The following is a 26,524-nucleotide window of genomic DNA, read 5'->3' as shown; positions in this document are numbered from 1 at the left end:
TGATTCAACACTACAATTTAAGAATCTGTCGTATCATAATTATATATATATATATATATATATATATATATATATATATATATATATATATATATATATATATATATATATATATATAAAGAGATGCTTCCAATTAATGCTCGTAATAAAGTCTGGGTTAGAACTTGAATTTTTTTTGTACAAATCTTGTTGTGGTGGACCTATTATATTCCTAAGACTAAAATTATGGCCTTTTCAGTGTAATATAATATCTTAATAATATTTTTAACAAATTAAATCGATTTGGTTAATGCGATCAATTCTTTTTCGTCCAATATTAATTTTTATTTGATTGCACGACTTGAAATAAAATATATTTTTTTATGTTTAAAAGTAAACACAAAAACTTTTATGAGACGATCTCACGAGTCAATTGTGTGATACAGATATTTTATTTGAGTTATCAATTAAAAATATTATTTTTATTTTAAAAATATTACTTTTTATTTTAAATATAGGAAAAGTTGATTTGTCTCACATGTAAAGATATGTGAGATCGTTATTAAAAACTTAATTGGTATAATTTCCTAAAAAATGGTGCACTATAAAGTGAAATATAATCCTATCTTAAAATTTCTTCAATTTTCTTTTTTCATCATGTCTTAAATTCATGTATTTTATTTTAGTCTAATTAAATTATGTTGTCGTATCCAAAATTAGTTCGTAAGATTCGGTAACTAATTTCAAACACACAGCTAATGAATTTAATTAAGTTAATTGGGTAAATTTCCAATAAAATGAGTTTTTTTTACTATAAACTTTTAAATATGTAGATAACTCATATATCTACAGCAGGCAACAGGGAAAAAGTTTTTCCACCAAAATTAATGGAAATTTATTTTTATATAAACAATTTGTATATAAATATATATGTCTTATTTTAAAGCGACAACTTAAATTATTTTGAGTCTTGAATGCTTTGTTTTAAGAGTGGGTCTCATGTGAGACCGTCTCATGAGACTGTCTCACACAAGTTTTTGCCTTGTTTTAATTAACGTAAATCCAACGTTATGCATGTATCTCATTCGGAGAAGTTTATATTATTATATTACGAGATCGAGTGGTGGCCGGCCGATACAATTTATTTCTTATGTTTCTTCTACTTAATTTGCCTGTTAAAATTTAATCCATAGAGTTAATCATAAATAAATTTGATTTTAAAAAATGGATCAAATCGGTAGTCATTTATTCAAATATACAAAAATATAATTATAAATAATAATAAAATGCCTACGATGGTCTTTTGTCTGGAGTGAATGCGAACAATGATGAGACGAAAATGAGAACAACCAAACATGTCACCGACGACAGGACGACTTAGACTTTTTCCAACCATAATTTTCCAACCTTGATTTTTTTTTAGAAAATAATTTTAAGTAATTCAAAAATTAATTATTAGTTCAAAAAAATACTGGTTAATTTGATTTAATTTTAAATAAATATTTTTTCTAAAATCGAAGATATTAAACCAGCCAAACTTAAAGAAATTTTGGTATACATTTTCGATTTGGTTTGCTCCGTTGGTTCAAGTATTTTGGACTATTTATTTATTCTGGTTCGATTGTTTCGGTTTTACGCTCTTCGAATTCCGTGTGAATTCAATATTATTGGTCTATTTCATTAAAATTTGGTCTTGTTTCACAAATAAATTTGTCCACATTATATATTTATATAGTGAAAGAGAATATCTTGACGTTTTTCACAATTCTTCGAGCTTTCGTTGTCTTAGAATATCATGAAATGATAAAACCATGGACTTTTGGCCAACCTATATATAAATGAGCTGTTGTTTGTCTTTCATTTAACTTTATTTTGACTACAATAGCTCGATCAACTTAGTTAATTTACCCAATGCTATTTTTTTTTAAAAAGAAACTTTTTAGTTTGGCAAAAAACTTGTGTGAGACGGTCTTGCGCGTCGTATTTGTAAGACGAGTCTCTTATTTAGGTACATCCATGAAAACGTATTATTTTTTATGCTAAGAGTATTGTTTTTTATTGTGAATATCGGTAGGATTGACTCGTCTCACAGATTAGGATCTGTGATACGGTCTCACATGAGACCCACTCTTTTATATTTATCTAAATAGTCTTCTTTTAAAGTTAAATAGATTAATGCATGTGCCATGAATATATTTTGTAGTAGGTCAATTCTAATCATATTTACAATAATAAGTAATATTTTTAGTATAAAAAATAATATTTTTTCATGGATGAGGGATGTAATCGAGTCGAGCCGAGCCGAACTCTTGAATGTTTGAGCTTGGTTCGTTTATAATCGAGCCGAGCTCGAGCTTTATTTAACGAATATATGCAAGGCTCACGAGCTTATTCAAGCATTTATCGAGCCTAAACAAGCTTAATAAATATGAATTATAATTAAATTATCATTAAATTAATTAAAAAGTAAATTATATATTTAATGAAAAATATATTATTCTTATTAAAATTTGTCAATTTATTGTAATAAATAAATTTAATAGATTTTTCTTTATATTTCATAAATAATATGTAAAATCAATAAATCAAATATCAAAACTATTATTTTTTCATCTAAAAGATTACTCATGAACATACCAACGAACATGTTCACGAGCTAACAAGCCGAATACTGTAAAACTTGAGTTTGGTTTGTTTATCTTAACGAGCCTCATTAAACGAGCTCAAACGAGCTAATCGAGCTAATAGCTCACAAACGGTTTGGTTCGTTTACATCCATAGATAACCCAAAAAAGATATTTATATAACAAAATTGATTCTAAAATCGTCTTACAAAAGTTGTTGTGTATATTTTAACACCATAATGAACAACTATGTTAAATATAAAGCTATGTTAAAAACTCGTATGATTTCAAAATCAGATGAAGTGGACCAGAAAATCTCAAATAATTTTGTTCCTTTGCAACTAGCCTACCCACTTCGAGCTAAAACATTGTAACACATTATAAATTTGAATTTTATTCATGCTCGTATATACAAGTATTGTCGCAATGTGTTAGGGGTGTAATCGAGCCAATTTGAACACAAGTGTCACACGACTCGAACTAGACTCGAAAAAATTTGAAATACTCGAACTCGAGCTCGACTTGATTCGAGTATTGATTTTCGAGTTGACTGTATAACACTCGAGCTAGAAAAACTTGATTTAATTTTAAAATTTAAATAAATAAATTAATATATATACACACATGTATGAAATAGGAAAATAACAAGTTCTCTCTTAAAAAAGTTGAAATATGAATTAGTTGCTTGTGCAGTTAGAAAGCTGGTGTCTTCCTTTGAAATTATTGACAAACATACTTATCCTGAACAGTGGTCGCCACACCATACAATTTAATTCTAAAAATTAGATAATTCTAGGGGAAGAAGTTAAGTTTAGGATACAAAACATATGTATTTTCTGATCTCTTGAGAAAAAATAAAGTTATATAATCCATGTTAGGATATAATAATCGTGCATCTAAGAAAACCATCGACACATTGATTTTCATGAATTGTTGTACGATAGAAAGATTTGAACTGCACAATTAACATCGATTATAACTTCTAGGAAAACCATAAGTTATTCATCCTACAATTGTTAAACTGCAATAATTGTTGAACGTACATATAATCATCAACTTTCACACAGTGCCTCTTGTGTTTGATTTTTTCACTAAATAAAAATTAAATATATTTCTTTTGAAAATTAAAATGTCTATGCATGACATAGTACAAAACGTTTACCATGATGATGCAGAGGACGGACGACATGCAGCAAATGAGACAGCGATACTCCGCCAACGACTATATATACAGGAGTTGGGTAATATATGTCATGTCGGCCATAATATATATATAGGTGTTTTCAATTGTCAAATGCTACCTTTCTTTATCCCTTCAAAACATATTATTTTCCTTTTCGTTTAGCATAAAAATATAATATATATTTATATAGTACGTGTGTGTGTTTTTTTTTAAATCAATAATCGCAATAATTATTTATTTAAAAAACTTAAAATCAGTCAAGCTGGGTGAGAAAATAATTAATTTGAATTTACTGATAAAAATATAAATTGAAGGTTTATAAACCAATAACACCATGGAAATATAATATTACTACAATTTAATTTTCTAAATAATAAACTAATCACATAAACTAGTTTTATAAAGTTAATTTGATATGATATTATATAAATGAATGAATCTAAACTTAAAAACTGAATTATAATTAATATAATCTCTTATGTATGAAAAATAAAAAAAATGTGAGTGTGTGTACTTTTATAATATTTTCATATTTCACATACAAATAAGGAATATAGCCGAATATATTTTACCAACGGTAGACAAAATAACGTCCTTAACTAAAATTGATTTATCATTTTTGTATCTTGTTTGATTGAGCAATGTAGAAACTTTGTTCACCGAAGAACAAATTTCTTTTTATCACATTGGCTCACCAAAAAAGATTAAAATTGATTTATCATTACTTTTTTCTGCCATATTTAATATTTTGTTTGTTTTTTGTTCATGCATTACGCGCATGCATTTTTAACTAAACAAAGTTTGGTTATATATATTCCGCATTAATCTCCGTCTCTTATTTGAGCAAGATCATGATAATTAACGATAGAATAATTTCTTCTTCTTTTCAACCTAGATAAACGTTTTTCAAAAGTAGTTCCACAGACTTTCAACATCAAAATCGACGGAGGCGACGTTACTCTTAGCGGGCTGAGGAGCATTCCCTCCGCCATGTCCGTCGGCAGTTTTGGCATCTGAAACAATGCCTCCTCGTCGTGGAACTCATGCACAGTCATCAAGGTTTCTGCATCACACGTGTGCTACTACGTACGTACGTACAACACGAGAATTAAAACGAGTAAAATTCATTTTAGCACAAAATACGAGTTACTTGTCAGCTCTTTTGAATCGCGTGTTGATACCGACCAGACGCAAATAATTCATACTGTTCCATATAATGCTAGTCTTTTTCTTACCTTATCATGTGCATATATTCATAAGTCTACATCACAATACAAAAATGATCATGATAATTATGAAAGCATAAACACAATATATACTTACACAGTGGCGGAGCCGCATTCTCCGGGAATTTTTTTTAAAAAAAATTATATATATGTAAATTTTGTATAATTTTGGATTAATTTGATATTAGATGGGGTAGATCAATTTAAAATATTAAATATGATTCTAGAGTTTAAAATTTTAGCTCGAATTAGAACCATATTTTTGGCTCCGTCAAGTGATGATAACTTGAGGTATATGTATAACACATGTTGAGTTTGTTTTTAATATGTTTGATAAATAACATCGGTCGATTTTTAAACTAAGATTTTTGTTTTTTTTTTAAAAATGAAATGATGAGTTTTTTATTTATATATTTAAAGGTAAACATAGCGTGTCACATTATCCATTATGAAATTTTCAAAATTTATATATAACTTATATATATGTATGAGAAAATTCAATTTAATCTTTTATCATGCAACCAATGTAGATCGAGCTCTCGGACGAGCTACGAGCAGGCCCACATCATCCTGACATTAAACGGGGCTAGGCGATCAGCCCACTAGGCGGGTTGGGAAAACCTCAACCCAACTCAACCCACCATGGTTTGCGGGTTAAGCGAGCCAATTCAAACTATATGCAGTTTTTGTCGGTTCTAGTTAAGAGGAGTTCGAGTAAATGATATAAGTGATTGTTTGGTCAATGATCATAATTTCGAATCTTCTTATCAAATGATGATAACTACGAGATATATCATCATAAAAATAAATTTGTTTTAACTCATTTTCAATCTAATTGACCGGTCTTAATTGAATCAAGAATTTAAATATTACGTTAAACTAATTCCAAATTTAGAACCCCAACTTTTTTTTTAAAAGAAGAAGAAATATTACAACTGTTATTTAAACTAGATAAAGGGTATCCATTAAAATTTACGAAGACCAAATTCTGATAACCAAAAAAAAATCTTTTAATAACATTTTAGAGATTTGGGCTTAAGCCCAAGTGTGGGTACTCCTCACATTTGGGCTCAAATTTCAATGTAATGAACATATTTTAATTTTTTTTTTTCTCAATTACTATGATTTTATAACGATCATTCGATAGAAATTGTATGTATGGATTTATGTTATTAGTTTTCATAAATTTATTATAACAATCTTTTTTTCCCCCAAAAAATACTGAAAATATAGGATTTTGGACTTCTATTTTTTTTTTCTACCATGTTTCGTTTACGATGGGTTGGACACAGGAAACGTGCATGCCAACTCTGGTGCACAATAATATAACACATATTGTCTTTGTTTTAATGTAGTAATTAATTTACGAAGCTATTTGAGAATTTTAAGCGTAAATAAAATTACATTTTTTTTAAATTTATACATGTCTTTTTTCCCTAGAAAATATGATTCTTCTATAAAAATATATAGTCGTTGTTTGCGTAGATTCTTCGTTTAATATTGCAAAAAAATGAATCAAAATAAAAAATTTAGCCTAAAAACCTTTTTTTTTCCAACTTGAAGCTTAAAATTAGATTGTCAAATGACACCTAAGAAAAAAAAAGTTTTGAAGTCCAAACTCATAAATAATATTTCATTTAATTTATTAAAATTTTACACATAATAAAAGAAGCATACACAAAGCCTTCAACCTCACTTTACACCAATAATTATGTACAAATCTGAAAGAAAGACCACTTTATAAAATACCAATATAATAACATGACAAAAATATATGTAAAGTGTTATAGTAATTGAGATTTGTCTTTAATGTTCCAATATTTCATGTATTTAAACAAACGACATGTGCCAAGAAAACTAGTTCCAAATCTGTTTGGAGACACATGTCATTTGTCCAAAAACAAGAGTATGTTTTTTTTTTTAATAAAAACAATTTTCAGATATATTTTCATTTAAATATCGAAACCCCATTATTTTTAATGATTTCAAAATTTTTCCCATTTCATCTGTCCTTTGTTATGTGTGAAATTCAAATTCCCCTGTTTCATCTGTTCCTGGAAAGATGGCAGCTGCCCCTTGTACATCTTTTGTCGCTGCTGCGATTGCACTTTGCACATGCTTGGATTTCTTACCTTGAGCACGTCAAGAATTTCAATGTATTTCTGAACCCTTTTCACCTATATATAATAAAATCAGCCATCATATTATTAAAAGAAATTAATATTTCGAGATATAGTTTATGGATTTGAATCGACACCTGCGTCCTTCTTTGTAACTTGACGTCTCCGTCGGCAGAAATGGCGTCCAATTTTATGAGTTGAATCATGAATGATTCGATCATGTTCAATAAAACTATATCCTCAACTCTCTTCCCACCATTAATCTCCAATTCAATGGACGTCACCTACCAGATCCATCAAACCACTGGCCAAACTGAAGTCAGTCTTTTGAAAAAGCTAAGTAAAATTACAGCTTGACTTGTATGATGAGATAATAACAACCCAATCAACAAAAACCTTTTTTTGGGAAAATAAGCAAAACCATGAACCATGCGAAATTTACCCAAATGACCTGTTTTGCAAGCTTGTCAACCTCAAATCTAATGGCTGCAATGTCATTTGATGCTTTCTCCACTGTTGCATTCTTGCGGGAGTCAACACGCCTGCTTTCTTTGCTTAATTCATCTTCAATCAACAAAATCTTGGAGCCATCTTTGACACCAGCCACATCAAGAAAAGCTTTGAATCCATCTCCTTATTTTTGAATATCAGCTTCTGATCCTGCGGATGCAATCCTGTTGCCCCTCCTAACATTATCTTCAACTCCCCTACACCCCAAAAATATACTTAAAATTTGGGATAAAACTTGAACTTTTTCAATGATCATATAGATTTGAAGTTTTTTTTTTTAAACGTGAGGCCTATTCCATTGGGTCCTGCCAGATGCAAGACGATGCCAGAAGGGACAAAAAGTTACCTATATGTTGTTTGAGGCCATATTTAAATGATTTATAAAAATTAATCAAAAAATTTGATCTCTTTTCTGTACCCATTTCAAATAAAGCTTAGAAGATCAACAACAACATTTAGAAAACTTGTGGGGAAGAACCAGATTTTACCAAAACTGGATTGAGAACTGAGGTCGATTTCATGATAAGACGAGTCATGCTTCACAAGGACTTTAATATTAGGCACATGATTTCTTGAATCTTTACTTCTCTTCTGAACAAACATTCCTCCGGGTCTAACCTCCCATCCCAGTACGCCCGCCTCAGAGACGCAGCCTTTTGACGGAGACGGAAAAGAAACTCCGGGGATCTTGGGCCTCGTCTTCAACATGTAGTCTTTATTCATGGCACTTAGACAAAACAATTCTAGGAGTTATAAAGATGTGCCCAAGATTCACTGCAAAATGTGTGGAGAAAGCTTGAAACTTTGTATGCAGCAAGCAATACATTGAGACCAAAAATTAATGGAAAAAAATTCGAAGTGCTTGTCTGCTAAGCTAAGAACATACCACGTATAAAGAAAGAACCAAATTCTGCCCCACACTTTGTCAGGCCAACAACAAAAATAAGGTCTTTATGTATGCATACAAAATTGTGAAAACTAATGGAAACCCATTGAAGAAAACAAGGTTCCTTGCATGCTAATCTGTGTTCAGTTCACTTGGAAAGTTTTATGAAAGGATATCATATAATAAACCTTATCGAATAACTAAGAGTTTATTATATATATATATGAATAATGAAAAAGATAGGTCAGTTCCGAGTTTGTAGTTTAAATTAACGTCCATTTCATATTATCAGTGGAGTCAGATTGTTGAGTATTAACCCGAAAAACCCATCAAGTTAACATTCGAAATTAATCGGACCAATTTTGGTTGGACCTAACCGAGTTTTAAGGTCTACTTTTCAATTTTCACTTTTTTGTTTTTTTAGTTGTGTGACATAATTGGTATATTTAAGTCTCGAATCCGAAATCTCATCCAAAATATGTGATATACTTGGTGTAAGATTGGCTGCACACCACCACCTTTTTCACCTTAATTTTTTTTTTTTTTTTTTATATTGTTGGTATGATGTTTTTATTTTAACATAGATCGAACACGCACATATCTCATATCACATTGAGATATGTTTATGCCATTACACCACTAAAAATTTAGCCCCTTTTCACTATTTTTTAAAAGACTTTTTCACCTCTTTTGTGTTAACTATAAATGGTCATAAAATTATGAAAGTATTTGAGTTAGAACTTAATTTAGTGCAATAATGATGTCACAATATGTAAAATTACTCTTTTATACTAAATTTTATCATTCTACCTGGTTTTGTATAAAAACTTTTATTCAACTTCCAATCATTAGATAAATTGCCAAAAAAAAACACGAAAATTCTTACGAGACAATTTTATGGATTATTTTTTTAGACAGATCTTCAATCTGATTCAAAAAAAAAATTATGTCAAAAATATTATTTTTTATTTCAAATATAGATCTGACGGTCACGGGACCTAATATGAAAGAAAATGGTTGAGCAATGAGCAAGGAATCAATTTCTTGAAGCAACTGAACACTTCTGTTAGGTTCGATTGAGTGTATGTGGTGATTCACCCACCCCTTCCATGAGTGAGAGGAATTATCAAAATGGAAAAAAGTTTCAAAAAAGGAAATAAATTCTCTTTTGCAGCTAAAATATTGTCATTTATAGTTCTATTATCAGGTTAGACATTTACTTTCTTACACTAAACTGGATCCAACAGCCATCTTTTCTTTTATTTATTTTAAAACGATCTTCAAAAGTAGAAAGAAAATACATTTATATTCTATATATTAAAATAAAAATTAATTTATAACCTATGAAAGTGATGACTCCCAGTGGCTCTGCTCATGGCTCCATCACTAAAGGAAAGATTAGTGAAAATGCACATTAAATGCAGTTACGATTGCCTCCCAGGGAGGACAAAAGTGGATGCAGTCATGGGCTGGCCAGCATGGTGCCACGTTTAGCCGCCAAATTTGTCATTTTCATAACCGATGGAAGAGTTAGTTTGATCATATTTCATTGAGTATTATCGATAAAATTGTTCATATAAAGAAGTTATGTTTTAACGTGGTGCAATGTATTGGTCAAATGAAAAATGAAAAACTCTCATTACTGGCCCAGTGGACCGCTCATATCGTCCACTGTCTTGGCTATACCGATCTTGGGCTCCCTCAAAAGTCTTTTTCCCTCAAGGGCTTTCTATAGGCGTCGTACGGGTTATTCATAGGATCTATAGGTACATTGATATCAAGAGTCCTGGTACCAATTGAGCTATATTACAAAAAAATATAAGTTTTTCATTTTTCATTTGACCAATACATTGCACCACATTAAGATATAACCTCTTTATATGGACAATTTTATCCATAATAATCAAAGAATATGATCAAACTAACTCTTCCATCGGTTATGAAAATGACAAATGAATTGTAAAGTGAAGTATCCATCGTTTACGTACACTCTTTCCCAAATTCTCGTGTCCACCCGAATAACGAGTGATGCAGGTTTAATGTGTATTTCTTGTAAACTCTTTGGGAATTAAATATTTTCAGACAATGCCATTATTTTATTTATGCATATTAATATAACCAATAATAATGAATCAAGGAAAATATTTAACCGCAAAAAATATAATAATTGTTTTGTTTGAATAAAAAGATATATACAATGTATACCTTTTTTTTATGCAACAATAATCTCTTCATCAATAGACTGGAATTTGAATAACACGTATATGACCAGAAGAATGTACCATTGCCTATACCATATATTGAATACTATTCCGCTATACCGAGTCAAATTCGTATGGAGTGACATAGAAATCCACCAAAACCAAGAATGGCTAAAAACGACATTTCGAGACATTTCACTTCGAATACAAACTGATCCCAAAATCCGACATCTTCTCAACAATTATGATATGCATAGAAAATAACAATCCATGAGGGAGGTTTTAGCATGATTGAGTTATAAGGTTAAGGCCAGTTCATGGATGGAATTCGAAGAAGAAAAGTACAATGGGGTGGGTGGGGTTGCACATGCATGAGCATTGAGCAATGAATTAACTCCACAAACACAGTCTTTGGGTATTTGCATTTTGCACAACGAGTGGTCCACATTGGATTACTTTAATGAAGATAAATGGGGAGCCAAGTAAGCTATCCAGCTGCCTTTCCTCAAGCATGTGTTTAAAGACACAGCTAAGAACATACTGGGTGCTATTGGTCCTACTACACCTCCATTCATTTTGATACATAGTTTTCACTAGGGACTGTTATCATTCACTAAAAAAAAAAAAAATAACTTACGATTTTTGTCAAAACTATCGTTAATTAGCGACGGTTAACGGTATTTTCAAAAATCGTCGCAAACTAAAAATACTAATTGATACGGTTTTTGAAAATACTATCGCTAACAGTATTTTCAAAAACCGTCACAAATTAGCGACGATTCTTAAAAAGTACGTCACTAATTAGCGACGGTGTGGCTCTAAACCGTCGCTAATTAGCGACAGTTTTGACAAAAAACAATCAGTTTAGCGACGTGGAATACATAAACCGTCGTTAATTTGGCTCGTGACGGTGTCTAAAACCGTGGCTAGCTAATGATTTATTTTTTTTGCAGTGGATAGAAAAACGAGATCAATTGGTATGTAATAAAAAGCTCTATGTAAAAACGACATTGGTGTTCCTCTTCTTTTAACGTTCCACGACTATATGAAACTTTAGGCTTGCAGTGCTAGTTTCTTTGCGTTTATACTTGAGCATTGGATCGAGCTAGGTAGCTGTACTTTGGCGTACGAATTGAGTCTTTTTTTGCAAGCATATTTTCTTGATAATACAGTAACTTGTTTTTTCTCCATTGTCCTCTGAAAGTTGAAACCTTTCTGTATCTTGATTCATATAACATCCTTCGGTAGAGAGTTTGAACAATTACATTCAAAGCTGCATAACAATGGATCAGTTGGAGAAACAAAGAATGGAACTGTTTCCAGGTCCTTAGAGTCAACATATTGGTCATGAACATCATACGAATGAATATGGTTGTAGAATGACAGACAATGAATTAGTATCTGGCCTAGCAAAGTCGACTTTGGATTTGGCTGATTTTAACAAGAAGTTATTCAGGAGAAATGCTTCTATCGCCTCCATCAGAAGGAAACGGTTGGATTCCTAATTTACCGATCCTTCCATTAGGTCCAGTAGGTCCACATGTTATGATTCTCAACCTCTCATCACTAGGCTACATACTGATCTACCTCCATGTAACTTGCCAAGATCACCTTCTGAACTTGATAAAAGCTATCATCAATATTTATTGATAAAATGCTTCAGGAAATGGTGGCTTCCAACATGGGAAAGTGCTCGCAATATGCAAATGAAAAGATAAATAATGAAACTGCTCGCCAGTCATGGCCTTTAGATGAAAGCGCAAAAAACAACAGGCTTCATTCTACTGAAAGACCTAAGGCAGCCTCGGCACAAATGAGTTTGGCTAATGCATCGAGAATTGAGAGTATTCCTCATGGCAGTCTGCAGATTTTTAGTGGTGGCACCATTGTCAAAACGGAATCACGCTCTCCAGTTCAACTTCATTGAGCTTTTTGAAGTTTCATAGATTTAGAGTGGTCATTTTCATAGATGTTTGCTGACAGTTTATAGCATATTTCTGGCAGGGGAAACAGGTGAAAACTATAAGTAATAACTCTTTTTTGAGTTATTCAAGAAACAGGATTCATCAGGTTTCACCAAGCCGTATTTTGACTATTAACTAATTTATCTTGTGGTGCATCTGCTTTGGATGAAGTACCCGGTTATTAATTTAAATACCTTTTTTTTCCTGATACCCCGTTAGGATCCGGGTCGGCGTTCACCCGATACCCAAGATCACGACCTGTGTATAGGGTAAGTTTCCTAAACACCCGGGTAAGTCTTCTCTTCCCGGGCATTGTGGCTTTATCCGAAGTTCTTTACCAGTAGCCCGGGCCCTCATAGAGTCATCCGGGTATTTCTCACATTTCCGGGTGAAGTTCCCGGTTACACCACCAATTGGGAAACCTCGAGAATGGCACCACCTCGAGAAGTGAACCGCACTCGAGTGTGATCAATACAGGCAATCTACTCTGTCAGAACAACTTGAGTTTGGAGTGTCCGAGAAGTCATCAGAAGCTAGTGTGGTAAACCGACTTAGTAGATGACGCGGAAACCGAGGTAACTACCCATTCCTCTCCTATAAATAGCAGATATTAATGTTATTTACATATTTTCCTCAAATATTGTTTGTGTTCATCATCTTCCAACCTGCTGACTTAAGCATCGGAGTGGCCACGCCGGACACCCCTCCGGCGCCCATTCACGAGTTCTTTTCATTATTTGCAGGCCACGATCGAAGCAATCTATTTTGCTCAAATTCCCAACCATTATAAATTACTGATTTGATCCGTTGGAGCTCCTTATCCGGCTCACCCATTTCAGCGTGATCACATCACCTGTGGTTTGGAAAGTTATTCAAGATGATATCCATATACAAAATAGATATGCAGTAATTTGATATATATGAAGCAAGACGCAACTCTACACCACCCGTTGCCATTGGTGTGATTTGTTATCACTAATATTATGAGAGGTGACGTAGTTTTGATAGTAAATTTCATATATATTAGTATTTTTAAAATTTTAATTAAATTAAAGAAAACTGAATTTATTTATGTCGCTAGAATTCATTTGTCGTCTAATCTCCCTTTTCAGAATGACATATAATTGGGTAACTGAAAGGAGAGAATAAATTAAAGCCCCTCCAAATGGAAAATAAGAACTTTCTTCGGGGTGCAAAATCTAGTTCTATTCTATCTCAAGTGCATTTGATTAAAGGTAAAAATTTGTGTGAGACGGTCTCACGGGTCATATTTGTGAGACGGATCTCTTATTTGGGTAACCCATGAAAAAGTATTACTTTTTATGCTAAGAGTATTACTTTTTGTTGTGAATATGGGTAGAGTTGACCCGTCTCACGGATTATGACCCGTGAGACGGTCTCACATTAGACTCACTCATGATTAAAACGAATATCCTGTGGTATTAAAATCGTTTGTTAAATAATAAAGTAAATGAAACACAATTTTAAAAGGACAACAAAAATCACTTCATTAAAAAGTATACATATCTTTCAAAGTGTATGACTCAAATAGATACTCTTGAATACAAAGAATATGAATAGACGATTCAAAGAACTGTAGGTTACATAAAGAATCAAAAGAAGGAAAACCAAACAACTTAATACAAAAAACCTGAAGAAGTCTTTCCCTATCTCAATAGTCTTATCTGCAACAAAGAATGAAAGAATAACAAGATTTCTCTACCTACAAAGAATGGACTGAAAACTCCCTATTGTAGTGTACCAGAATAGAACGAAATCGTGTTTGTGAATGAGGAAGAATAAAAAGACTTTTCGTTTCAACTTGGGTGAGGAAATGATGTAGAGCTTCCCACCAAATCTGCTGCTGTTGTCCATGCTGAGACTGAGTAAAGAGGTTGATCCAACCAACTCAAAGTCAGAGATGTGGCAGCCCCATCTTGTCCATTCTTCTCGACTCTATAATTCTCGTTCGAATACATCTTTAACAGCATTTGGCTCTGAAGTAGCTCCCTTTCACTCGTTCCCATGCATCGGAAACCGCCATGCTCCATCAACTGTTGCCACTTACCAAAGGTCTCGTGCCTTTCAAATCTGTCTCGTCCTTCACAAGCCACAATGTTCTTGATTTCAGACCCAAACATTTCCTCTATCTTGATTCTCATTGGACTGTCTAGTGGAAGGCTTGAGTCAATCGAGTCAAAAATGGCAGAATAGTACTTCAATGAATTGGATACCCTTGAATCCAAGCTGAGTTCATTATGTGCTGCTTCTTGCTCTGCCATTATAATCACTTCAGCTTTTGTGCTCCGAATCAAATCCAAGAAGCCTCTCAGCGTTCCTCCAGTACTATCATATAGCACCTTGTGGACCTGGAATACACAATTTACAGCCACGCTTTCTTTCTCCTTAACATGAAGCATCCATAACCGCACGTCTTCCAACCTATCAACTACTGGATGGAATTCAAAAGGCAGATCCAGTGCTGCAGCAAATCCAGCAAGTCTATCACCTGTTTCGATCAGTTCTTGTTTTGACTCACCAATACCAGTGATTCTGATGTGGCTAGGTGGATTAACCCTTGAAGCCAAACTGTGAAACAAACCGGGCCACTGCAACCCTTGCTTTATATCGAAATCTATTATGTGAACTCTGTCCTTCCCTTCAAAAGTTCTCAACAGAATCTCATTGGATGTGAAATGAATGAACATTGGAATTGGGCTCACATGGTTCAAAAGCCTCAATGCAGTGCCACCACTATTATCATCAGCACAATCAAACTCACGAAGAAATGTTGCAATGTGGAAGGTTTGTGGCCACAGCCTTGCAACACGCAAAGCTAGAGCCTCAGTAAAATATGCCACCAGGCGATGTATAGGGGAGCCACCTATTGGAGAAGCAAGCTCCCCTAGTTTGCCAAGACAATGGTTAATCGCAGCAACATTCTTTGAGCCTATTTGTTCAACGCAAGCTATTAGTAAGCTCACAAGTTCAATACATTCACGCTCCTGGTTATTATTTTCCCCATTATTCCCTGCAACTATAGCCTCGGCACTTTCACTTGGATTAGGTGGAGATGAGCCGTTGCCAATTTCATGCTCCACCGGATTATCACTCAGCCTGAGAACTAAACCATGACTGTCAGATGAGGTACTTGATGATCCTGAGGATTCCTTCTCAGGACCACATCTTGCCTCAACATTCTTGTCCCCTAGGTCTGTGATCACAACAGAATCAAACCAGGGAATATTTGACAAAGGGGGCAATGGTGGCACTGATATGTCACTAGGCATGAAACACACACGTTCTTCCTCTCCTGAGCATGATACAGTAAATGTCACTTGAGGTTTATCGAGGCCTGCACTTAGTGGAATGGACTGTGGAATGTTGAAACCTGGCTGAAACCAAAAACTTTCACCACCCAATTGTCTGAAGCTCAAGTTTCCCTCTTCTTCTGGCATACCATCTGACTTTCCGTTACCCCGTTTTCTCTTCATTGGACTGATGAAAGTCTCCTCGTCATACGATAGTTCTTCTGCATACCTCTTTTTCTTTTTCAGAACCTTACCTTTCTCCCAAAATTCAATTTTTTTCTCCCTCCTGCCCTCTGTAGTTGCGGCAGGAGGAAGCTTGATACCCTGCCTAAGCGAACAACCTGTAGTCTTGGCTTCAATTGGTGCCTCAATAGAAAGACCAACGGGCCTGATGGGTTGGGATCGAGAGGCTTCTTTTCGCACATAAGTACAAGGCAAATCCAATCTTTGGGTGCTCATTGTAGGAAAATGGCAAGCTTGAAACTGAGCAGATGCTTCACTTCTCAATCTATGCCTCGGAGACAACAATGTAGATGAACACCCAGCCAACATGCTTCAGACGTTTACCTATTTTTTCTCCTTTTCCTTCAACAAAAATACAGCTCTCCCACCCTTCTACTCGCTCCCTCTCTCTCCCTTTGTTTGTGTGCGCGTGTGTCTTAGTTATATTTATACACTCTTCAAACTATGCACATTTATAGTAGAATTGGTATAAGTTGCGAGCAAACAATATTATGAGGAGAAATCAAGAGAAATAGACCAATGTTTTCTATCGTGAGTGTGTGAGTTCCAAGATTGAAAAGACCAAGAAAAGAATTGGAATCCGATGTCAAAATCAACGAAATATCACAACCAAAAATAATATCTCCCGTGTATATGCTTACATGTGTCCTATCTGAAGAATCAATCCAAACTTATATGCAACAAAGAATTCAAAGAATCATCAAAATATTCATTAGCAATTACAAAACAAAGAATTAATCAAACACTAACAAAATCAAGAAACACCTACCTAAAACAGATCATCGGATCCCGTAACTTTCAAATTGAAATCATTTGGAAGAAATCTGTTATGTCTTCACATTACGCATGAATCTTCGGAAGATGCACCTATGTTCACAATGGTAGCACAAAAACAGGGGGCATGATTGATCAAAACAAACATAAACAGACTCCAACAAATCCATGCTAGTAACTCAATTCAAAAACAAAATCCACTCCCCAACCCCAGATCAAAACCCCATTAAACAAGCAGGAAAATAAACAAAATAATAGTTTTCCGTCCTAAACCTCCGTCAGTCACCTATCAAGAACCCCACGACCCAAAAACCCAAAAAACAGAAAGAAGCTAAGTTTTTATATATTAAATAAGCAACTCCTCGTTGTAGTATTGTTTCATCGTATATAATCTGATTCTACGGAGAAAAAATGATGGCTCGGTAAAAAGAGAATATGGGTCGAGAGTTCAGATCGTGATTCGTGAGCGTTGGATCAGAATCTGAGGGTGGAGAATGGAGGAGTATATGACCGTTGGGGGATCTTGTCGGTGAAATGTGACCGTTGTTTAGTTGTACGACAAAATTATGGTTTTCGAGGGAAGACACGTGGTACGCACGTGCCTGACCTCTAATTATGCCCCCTTTTCACTTTCACCTGGAAATTCGACCGTTGTTTTTTTTTTTGTTTATTTACTTTAACATTACCTCTTTTACTTTGATAAATTTCGAAGGATTGTTTGTAGTCGTGATCGTGAGCCATTTAATTTATTTAGCAAGTCATAAAACTAAAAAATTTATTACTTCGATTTTTTTTAATTATATCGATAAATTATGATTTTGTGTATAAACATAATGTACGACCTAATGATTGTCGGTTTACCAAAAATTATAGCTAATAGTAATAGTGCAATTCAAAATATTTTAAATCGTACAGTTGTTCAAACATCGCGTTTCAATTATTCTAGCCAACAGAAAATTATATCACCCCAACAATGTATGTCTCAATTATTGCACTTTCTGCGATCAATGAGAATCAAACTTATGACATTTACTCTGATACAAATTGTAGAGTCTATATTTTTCGTTTTACCAAAAACTATAACTAGTGCTAATAGTACAACTCAAATATTTTAAATCGTATAACAACTCAAACGTCACGTTTCGATTGTTCTACCCCACAAAAACAATTATTACACTTCAATACTAAATTTATTTTATCATGCTACTTATTCTAAAATGTTCACTCAATGTAATATGAAAGTTGAGGTTATTAGAGTTGAAACACGATTTGCATAAAATACTATATTTTCCATAATTTCTTGAAGTTTGGAGTAAAATATATATTCTTTGGCCAACCTGGATTTCTATTCTACATCCCCATTTGTTAAAAAGCGTTATGTCATATGATATTAGCTGACATTTTGATGAAAATTTTTGGCATAGTACAACAATCTGACATTTATCGTGATATTTACCAGAAGATGCATGTGCCAAGTACATCCATTTTTTGTTGAAAATGTCAACATTTGGACTATATCTTATATTCCATTTCAAACTCAAATCCCTAATATCTAAACTTTGATTGGTATTAGATTAGCACAGTGAACCAAGAAAAATGTATTGTCTCTCAAAAGTTAATCGAGTTGATAAAATATACGAGTGTTTGACCAATAATTTAGTAGTTTATTTTTTCCTACCAATACTTTTTTGGACAGTTTGTCGCATAAATTAGCATCCATAATACATTTCTACTTTTTAGTCAAAATATTTAGAGTGGGTCTCATGTGAGACCGTCTCACGGATCTTAATCTGTGAGACGGGTCAACCCTACTCATTTTCACAATAAAAAGTAATATTCTTAGCATAAAAAGTAATAATTTTTCATGGATGACCCAATTAAGAGATCCGTCTCATAAATACGACCCGTGAGACCGTTTCACACAAGTTTTTTCCAAATATTTATTACAAGAAATTTTCAACTTTCACTACAAAATATTTTTTTTATATAAAAAAAATCCCAACCCACAGGCCAAATCGGCCCGTCATGGGTTGGCCACCTTAGGCCCGACCCTGTGTATGCTGACACGTTAAAGCCCGAATGTTAATGGATTAATATTTCCCAATCCAACTCGTTAAATTTTGTTTGCAGGTTAGACACAACCCACATTGACAGTTCCATGCAATCCGTAATTATCTTTTACTGTACGTTAAGTAAATATGACAAGTTATGTTAATCAAATAAATTATACTAAAATCACGTTAATCAAGTAAATCATATTTTTTTTATTTGTATCTATTTTTTACTACAATCTAAATTGTCTTGATTAATTTTTAAAATTAAAACTTACCACTTGAATGCTGGACTAATTTATTTCCTACTTTTAACTATACCCTGTATAAATTTGATGCTCATGCCCATCCACTGTTAGCAAAACAAACTTTAAGAGCTAATATCTTTATACCTTACAAAATGTATTCTATTACGAATTTTTTTTATTTTTCAGAAAATAATTGGTTGATCACTCCACATTGTTGGTTCCTACTATCAAAAAATAAAAATAAATAAATAAGTACCAAATTTTCATCGAAGGGAAGTATCGACGGGTACCCGTTACAGGAAAAAACGGTAATTATTCCAATTTGAATTTCAGGAAATAGAAAGAAATAGACCTGAAGTTTAAACATTTACAAGGATGAACTTACAGGCGCATGAAGTAGGAGAATCTGGAACATCATTTATTTAGAATCACACAACAGAACCGAAAACGAACATAACTAGGATATGGCAAATCACACAAGCAAGCAACAATTGAAAGAGCAGAATAACCATAATAATATTATAAGTATAGGGGAGTAAGGAATTTGAGGGAGAATTGGGGTAAAATTCAGAAAAATACTTGATTACTTACTGATGCTAAACAAGCTACATTACAGGTTGAAATAAAAAAGAAGAAGAAGCTACATTACAGATGAAGAACATGAAGAGCAACGAAGATTTCAGTCCAACAATTTAGGAAAAACGACCCCTTCAAACCTAATTTACTCAAACAGCAATGAGGATGATCCAAAGGCGGGCGCGGCGCTGTTCTCATTGAAATTAGGAATCCTAAGTAATTCATGATTTAGTGTTGGAATTCTTGCCAGTCAGAATACGAGAAATTTGAAGCCCCCTGCTAAAAGCTTCATTGAACAACATCCTTGTCTGCATCTGTTGGAATCCGGGCATCCAGGAAAGAAATGCCAGTGGAACCATGACTATTAATCCGAAAAACATGTCATACAAACGAGCCAGTGAAACAACAGTCTCCCAAACCACACTGGACTGCAGAAAGGGCCTAAGCACCTGAGCAATAAGAATCATTCCCCATCCCGTAGGGACAAATGCCAGCAAACTTTTAATGAAATCAACAAAATCCATGTCAGTGAAGTGAATAAGCAAAACAATCGCAAGTATCGTGATCACTATAACGAGGAACTGAACTAGCCTATAGTAGACATGATCCTTTGCAGCGTACTTATCCTGAGCATATGCTATGACTATACAAAGACCCACAGCCACAATCAGACAGATCCAAGATAACAAGTAAACAACAATACTTGTATTACCTCCTGCAATCCTCAAATGGTATACAATTCCATACTGGAAAAAGAAGAATCGAAGATCTAAAATGATCTCCAACAGTTTTCCCCAAAGACCAGTTGCTCTCAAGTGGTCCTGTTCCTCATACCACCATGTTTCCCAGCTCTGTTCTGCTTTGGCTAAAATTCCTTTATACCATAACCAGCTGATAAAGTCATCAAAGTCCTCCACAGTTTTCAACCAGTCAAAGCCAGAAGGATTGAACACAAATGGCGACATTATCCACGACAATACAAGAAACCAACTGGATATGGTCATAGCTATGTAAACAAAGGTACTTGAAGCCAAGGGGCTAATAGAAGCATAAACAATCAAAATTACTCCGAGTTCAATTGCCTTCACGAAATGGCTGCGGGCATAGAGCCTGTAATTTTCAGCAAACTTCTTGTGTTGCACAACAAAACCACGTCCAGTAGCTCGATACTTGGCACCCCCATGAAGGATGGTCCGACCAAAGAAATGGGATCGAGTGCCCATTGAAAAACTGAAAAATAATGAAGCGAGCTGTAACTGCATTGTGGCAAAATCCCAAATGGCTGGAAGGAATCCATGCTCCAACGAGTTTTCGACAATCATTGGTAGGGCTGTGAAAACACCAATTTGGATAACAAATTGTTGATTCAAGACTGTGCCAAGGGCTTTATTGTCGTTGGGATTTTTGTTAGCAGGATCCTCCACTCCACTAAGGGCAAGATACAGTCGCCCCCATAAAAATGTATAGACCAGGAGCACAACCATCATGGTATTGAAGAAGAAGCCCACGGTTGTGTAGAAAACCGAGAGCATGCGGAAGAAATCCAACCTATGACCCAATCGATATATATCTCTACTCAAAACCTGCTCGCCATTGCCACTGGCAACCTTGGCCTCAAACATTGAGATCTGATTTAGTCCAACATCTCTCCCCTTACCCACTTGTATGTATTCATGATGAGTCACATTGCCACCTCTCAGAGTGCAGTTGAACCCGGCATATATATCTTCACTGATATTGATCACTCTTGAAGCCTTGCTAATGCCACCCCGAGTTAAAAACCAGAACCTATCAAAGACATCAGGATGACCATAGTGCATTCTAACCTTAAGAGGATTGGCTAAAACGCGTTGCCCCAGTGTGACAAAACTCATCTCCTGGGCAGACATAAACCAAGCAAGCGATGAGACAGAACCAGTAAATATATTTTCGCGAACGCCCAGAATGGAAGGCTTCCTGATGCCATAAGTTACTTTAAATTCCTCCAGCAGATTCCTCATCTTGAGTGCCTCCTCAAAATAATTGTCCTGATTCATGTCAATAGTCTGCACAGCATCACCACGAGTGAAGATAATTGCATGGTTCTGATTCTCAGGTTTACCCTCCCCCAATTTCAGAGGACCAGGTAACTTGATGCGATAGATTTCCACTTCTTTCTTCAACTGTTGATCGTACTTCACCAAGACAGAATAGTATTCCTTCTCTTCTCTTCCTAGTAAAACCTCATCGACATAAGCAACTCTGAGCGCCTCATTAGTTTTCATTAAATACAAGATCTCATCTGCACGGGGATCACCTTTTCCCTTGTGTACTCCGTACATTTGGCAGGCAACCACATACGTATATTTCATCAGAGCAACACCAAATTCGTGTCCTTTAAATAGCAGGCTCACGCTGCTTCCTGCCCTGCTTAGTGTTTGAGAATTTGGAGCACCGGAGCTTTGATTGATAGAGCCACCATTCTGTTTCAGTAAACTGAGTGGATTGAATTCTTGTGATCCTTGCCTAATGTCGACCTCAATCGCAGAGTCGAGAAAAGAAAGCATCTTAAGAGCCCTATAGTAATACATCATGCCTCTCACAGTACGAGATAGTGTCTGGCCCCTGCATGATGCCCAGAGTCTGAGCTCTCTTGTCTTGGTAGTCCATATCTCACCATCATCCTGCATACCTTCTCTGCGCATGCGCTCCATAAAATTTGCCCACTCGTCTGCATAAATTTTCTGCAAATAAAACAAAGTGGAAACTCCGTCTTCATTTGGACTTCTAAGCATTTCTTTTCCATACAGCACATCTTCATCATAATAAGGAGTCAATACACTGAAAGCCATCATTTTCTCAACCTGGGGTGCACGAGGCATGTTCATGAAGAGCGAGTTGCTAAAGAAAGAAATTCGTCTTCTTGCCTCGAGATTCATTGGGATACTGTGCATTGAATCCCGAGAAGAGAGGATTGAGTGCAACCGACGTAATTGCCTGTAGAAGAAAGCATCCTCATCATCTGGCAATTGAACAGCATTCTCAAAAAGCAGCCCTGCGTCAGGATTAGAGTTACAAGGAGCCAAACCTTCCTGACTCAACTGAACCATAGATTTCTTCACCCTTGGAAATTCCCGAACTGCGAGCTCATACAAGGCCTGCAGCGCAATGACAATTTTATCCGTATCCTTTTTAGGCATAAGGAGAAGCTCGATAAAATATATCAATTGCTCATGAATCTTAGGCAAAAGCGTTATCCCATAGGTCTCAGTGAACTTTTCAAATCGAATATAATTATCAACGTCCATGAAAAATTTGGTAGCTATGGAATGTTCATCTGTATTGTATTTGATGATGTAAAGAAGCAAGTATTTGATGCTATCATAAACTTCCATGACCGCACATCGCCTGTACTCATTCCTGCAAATGCGAAACCACACCCACCTATCAGGTGCATCAGCCAGTTCCCTTGCCTGTCTCAGTGCAAGTTGTAGCTCATTGCACAAGAGAACACAAGGCCATCGTATCACTTTGATATCCCAACAGTTAGGTGGTAGTTCAAGTAGTTCCAATTCTTGGTCACTGGTGAGGTCTTCTTCTCTTAAAGTGATGAGTATTTCATTCCATATTAGTGCAAACCTAGTGGCTTCCACCTGACTATATTCCATCTTCTTGTATGGCTTCCCAAGACCGTATCGAAGCTTAACACGATGAATGGCATTGCGTAGTTTATGCACAACAGTTGCCTCAGACCTAAGAGTTTGATCATCTGGCATCAAATTAAATTGCAATGCACTCGCAAAGAACTGGAATCTAAGTTTCAATTGTTCCACATTCCGAATCTCACCCAAATGTGAGAACAACCCTATTGTTGACCCAACAAGAGAGGAAAATATTGTATAAAATATTTGCAAATCCACTAAATATATCAAGACAACAGGAGCCCACAACATAACCACGGCCATTCTGTTGGTACTAGTAAAAAATTCATGCCACTTGTATTTAACGGCACGGTGATTCAAGAGAGCTCTAGTTGGACCAACGAGCGGCCTGATTTGAAGGAAGTAACTAAAAGAGAATTTTGAAGCCAACACTGCAACCCAGAAAATGGTGTATTTTAAGTTGTCAACAAGCCCCTCCCTAAGCCCTCGACCCACAAATGTTCTACTGTGAAACCACCACGTTAGAATGTACAAAATTGGCCAATCAGCTTCTTCGATCACATTGCGAATCCAGGGAATAATGAACAGCAGCAAAGCAAGTAACTCTGGTATGACAAAGACCAACGCGGCCTTGAGGAAGACAAAAATTCTTTGATGTGCTTCATATGACCATGACCTGTCTGAATTTTTCTGGCTCCAGATCCTACCATAGAACACTCCAAACACAACACACCAAGACACAGCAACCATACTTTTCAAAACCATCCTCACACCAATCAACTTTGAGTCTTTTGTGACCAAACTATACTGCGTGCCAGCATCAAGAATTGATTGAATAAATCTTAAACCAGCCCATGTAATAAAGATTGTGAGCAACTGTACTTGTACATCTCTATCCTCGAGTGCCTGCCAAGGATACGCCCTTCCTGCCCAAGCAACAATAGCAGCAGCCTGAAAATACAGTATCAGCAAAACCCACAGCCTATCAAAGCTCCTAAACAAATTCCAAAAAGTCCGCTGCTCAACAAACCCCGTCTTCCCCACCCTAGTATTGCCATCAGCCGAGAGAAAGTTGCAACTCAAATCAATTGGCCATTTCACCCTCTTAAAGCATCTTCGTCTCCAGAAATACTCATTAATATCATCATAGTTCCGCCAAGCTGAGTGAGGGGCAGTCCCGTTCCTACTCCTCCGCACCTCATTCGCCATCATGGTGTAAATAGGAGTCACAACATAATTCAAAAAACCGAATTGTTTACATGTAGAGGGTACAAAACGCTGGCCCGTATTCTCATCAAAATGATCATCAAGAATGTAATTCAGTTCCAATGCCAGATGATGGTAAATATAGCACAAACACTCTGGGGTAAATCGCAAGTTACCAGCTTCACCCCATACCAACAAATAAAGACATACATACAAGAGCTCGCGGCGTTGGAGGTCGGGATTATGGTGATGCGGTAGACGTACTTGAGACCTTTTCCCCAAATAAGAGCACCATGAAGAATAATTTTGCAAGAGCTTCTGGCGGAACCGCCGGAGGACACCGGGGTCGAGTCGATCGAAGGCAGCGGGCGGCGGCTGGAGGCGCATTTGCGAGTTGGCCAGATGGAGCACCAAGTGTTCCCTCTGGTTCCGAACGTTGTCATCTTGGAACCCAAAGAAGAGCCCCAGCCAGTCTAGGAGGTCCATATTCTCGTTCCATGGGGCGAACGGCGGCTTCCGTAGGTCACCGGTGGTACGTAAGGCGTCAGCGGAGGCACGCACCTCCGGGTACTGGCGGGAAGGATGGTCAGTGAGCAGGTCGTGGATGGGGATGATGTTGAAGTGGTGGTCAGACAGCCGCTGCGGAGGCGCGTGAGTTGCACGGCCTCCCGTAGGAGGTGGGCGCTGCCTCAAATTCATACAGGTTCACCAAAGCCGGCTGTCCCTGCAACTGCAAGTAGCATGAAGATAGCGGGATCTTTAGCACCACAGCAGTATATTCTTCAAGTGCCTTCACATTATTCGAATCTAAGTGTAATAAGCATGAAAAAGGTTTGAGTTGAGTAATGGGAGAGTGAGGATCAAAAAGCAGACAGATAGATACCTTTGCGTTTGGAGTTGGGACTGCCAAAGCTAAGGCTGGAGGTTTCATGCGTGGACCTCAAAACATACCAACCACGCGCTATAGAGAGCGAGTGCGGTTAAATACTTCAGGGTCATCCAAGCCCACCCGTCACATAAAACAGAACATTACATATTAGTACCGATTATTGAGAACTGAGCTGTCGTTTTCATGTTGACGATGGATGATAAGCTTTGCAAATAAGATTGAAAACACGAGGGACTAATGCGAATAGAAATAGTATATCAAGTGCCATGTTATTTTTTAAAAGAATTTTATTTTATTCCAAGTATCCATCCAGAAAATATCTATCGAAAGACAAATAATTCCATATTGAAATATTTTATTCAATACGGTTTAACCCGATTTATATTTGTAGTATCTATTTTTTTACCCGATCCATTACTTTACAACGTTTGGAACGAACCGGAATTAGAACCAAGTATCAAGACCTCGTTTTCGTTATTATTCTCAGGAAATTCATATCTTAGTCAAAAAGGATCTCAAATATTTTTTATTTCTCAAAATTTTTTCCAATAAGAACCCAAAAAAAAATAAGTTCGAAAAAAAAATGAAAGCAAAAAGAGCCTTTTTTCCTATAGTTGTTGGATGAGGAAATAAATATAAATGAAGAATTTTCAACGAAATTCAAGATAAAATACAACGATGAATAGATGTTGAATATTAAAACGATGCTATCATGAAATGTGTTATCGACAATATAATTGTAGGGGAAGAAGATAAGATTGATGTCACTCAAAGTTTATTTGAGCTAAATCAAGCATTAGAAAGACAAAATTGTAAAGACTTTCAACTTACAAACTCCTTTAATTATCAAATATGTTAAAATGGTATTCGACAAAATATTGAATGCCATGTG

General features: G+C 35.5%; 2 protein-coding genes, 1 non-coding gene and 1 pseudogene across 4 annotated transcripts; all 4 read right to left on the bottom strand.

Moving 5' to 3' along the window:
• Positions 1-6,624: 6,624 nt before the first annotated feature.
• Positions 6,625-8,729, bottom strand: LOC140834587 (BAG family molecular chaperone regulator 3-like; annotated as a pseudogene).
• A 5,487-nt stretch (positions 8,730-14,216) lies between these two features.
• On the bottom strand, positions 14,217-17,455 carry LOC140834586 (scarecrow-like protein 28). The gene has a single exon (XM_073199588.1). The coding sequence runs from the start codon at positions 16,554-16,556 to the stop codon at positions 14,511-14,513; it is 2,046 nt and encodes a 681-aa protein (XP_073055689.1). The 5' UTR covers positions 16,557-17,455; the 3' UTR covers positions 14,217-14,510.
• Positions 17,456-19,825: 2,370 nt separating this feature from the next.
• LOC140834585 (callose synthase 11-like) lies at positions 19,826-25,770 on the bottom strand. Of its 2 annotated transcripts, none has more exons than XM_073199586.1 (2): positions 25,627-25,770; positions 19,826-25,473 (listed from the first exon to the last, which is right to left on the bottom strand). In XM_073199586.1, exon 2 carries the CDS (start codon positions 25,440-25,442, stop codon positions 20,118-20,120), a length of 5,325 nt encoding a protein of 1,774 aa, XP_073055687.1. In that variant the 5' UTR covers positions 25,443-25,473; positions 25,627-25,770; the 3' UTR covers positions 19,826-20,117. The 2 variants fall into 2 exon arrangements, with proteins under 2 accessions (XP_073055687.1, XP_073055686.1); XM_073199585.1 differs by having other exon boundaries at positions 19,826-25,550; positions 25,627-25,645.
• Positions 22,401-22,480, bottom strand: LOC140835604 (small nucleolar RNA J33). Its single transcript, XR_012118927.1, has one exon. It is a non-coding gene; the product is annotated as a small nucleolar RNA J33 (small nucleolar RNA).
• Positions 25,771-26,524: the final 754 nt, after the last annotated feature.

Source organism: Primulina eburnea, chromosome 6, assembly GCF_022965805.1.
Source record: "Primulina eburnea isolate SZY01 chromosome 6, ASM2296580v1, whole genome shotgun sequence".
Classification (NCBI taxonomy): domain Eukaryota; kingdom Viridiplantae; phylum Streptophyta; class Magnoliopsida; order Lamiales; family Gesneriaceae; genus Primulina; species Primulina eburnea.
This window is presented reverse-complemented; position numbering and strand designations above follow the sequence as displayed.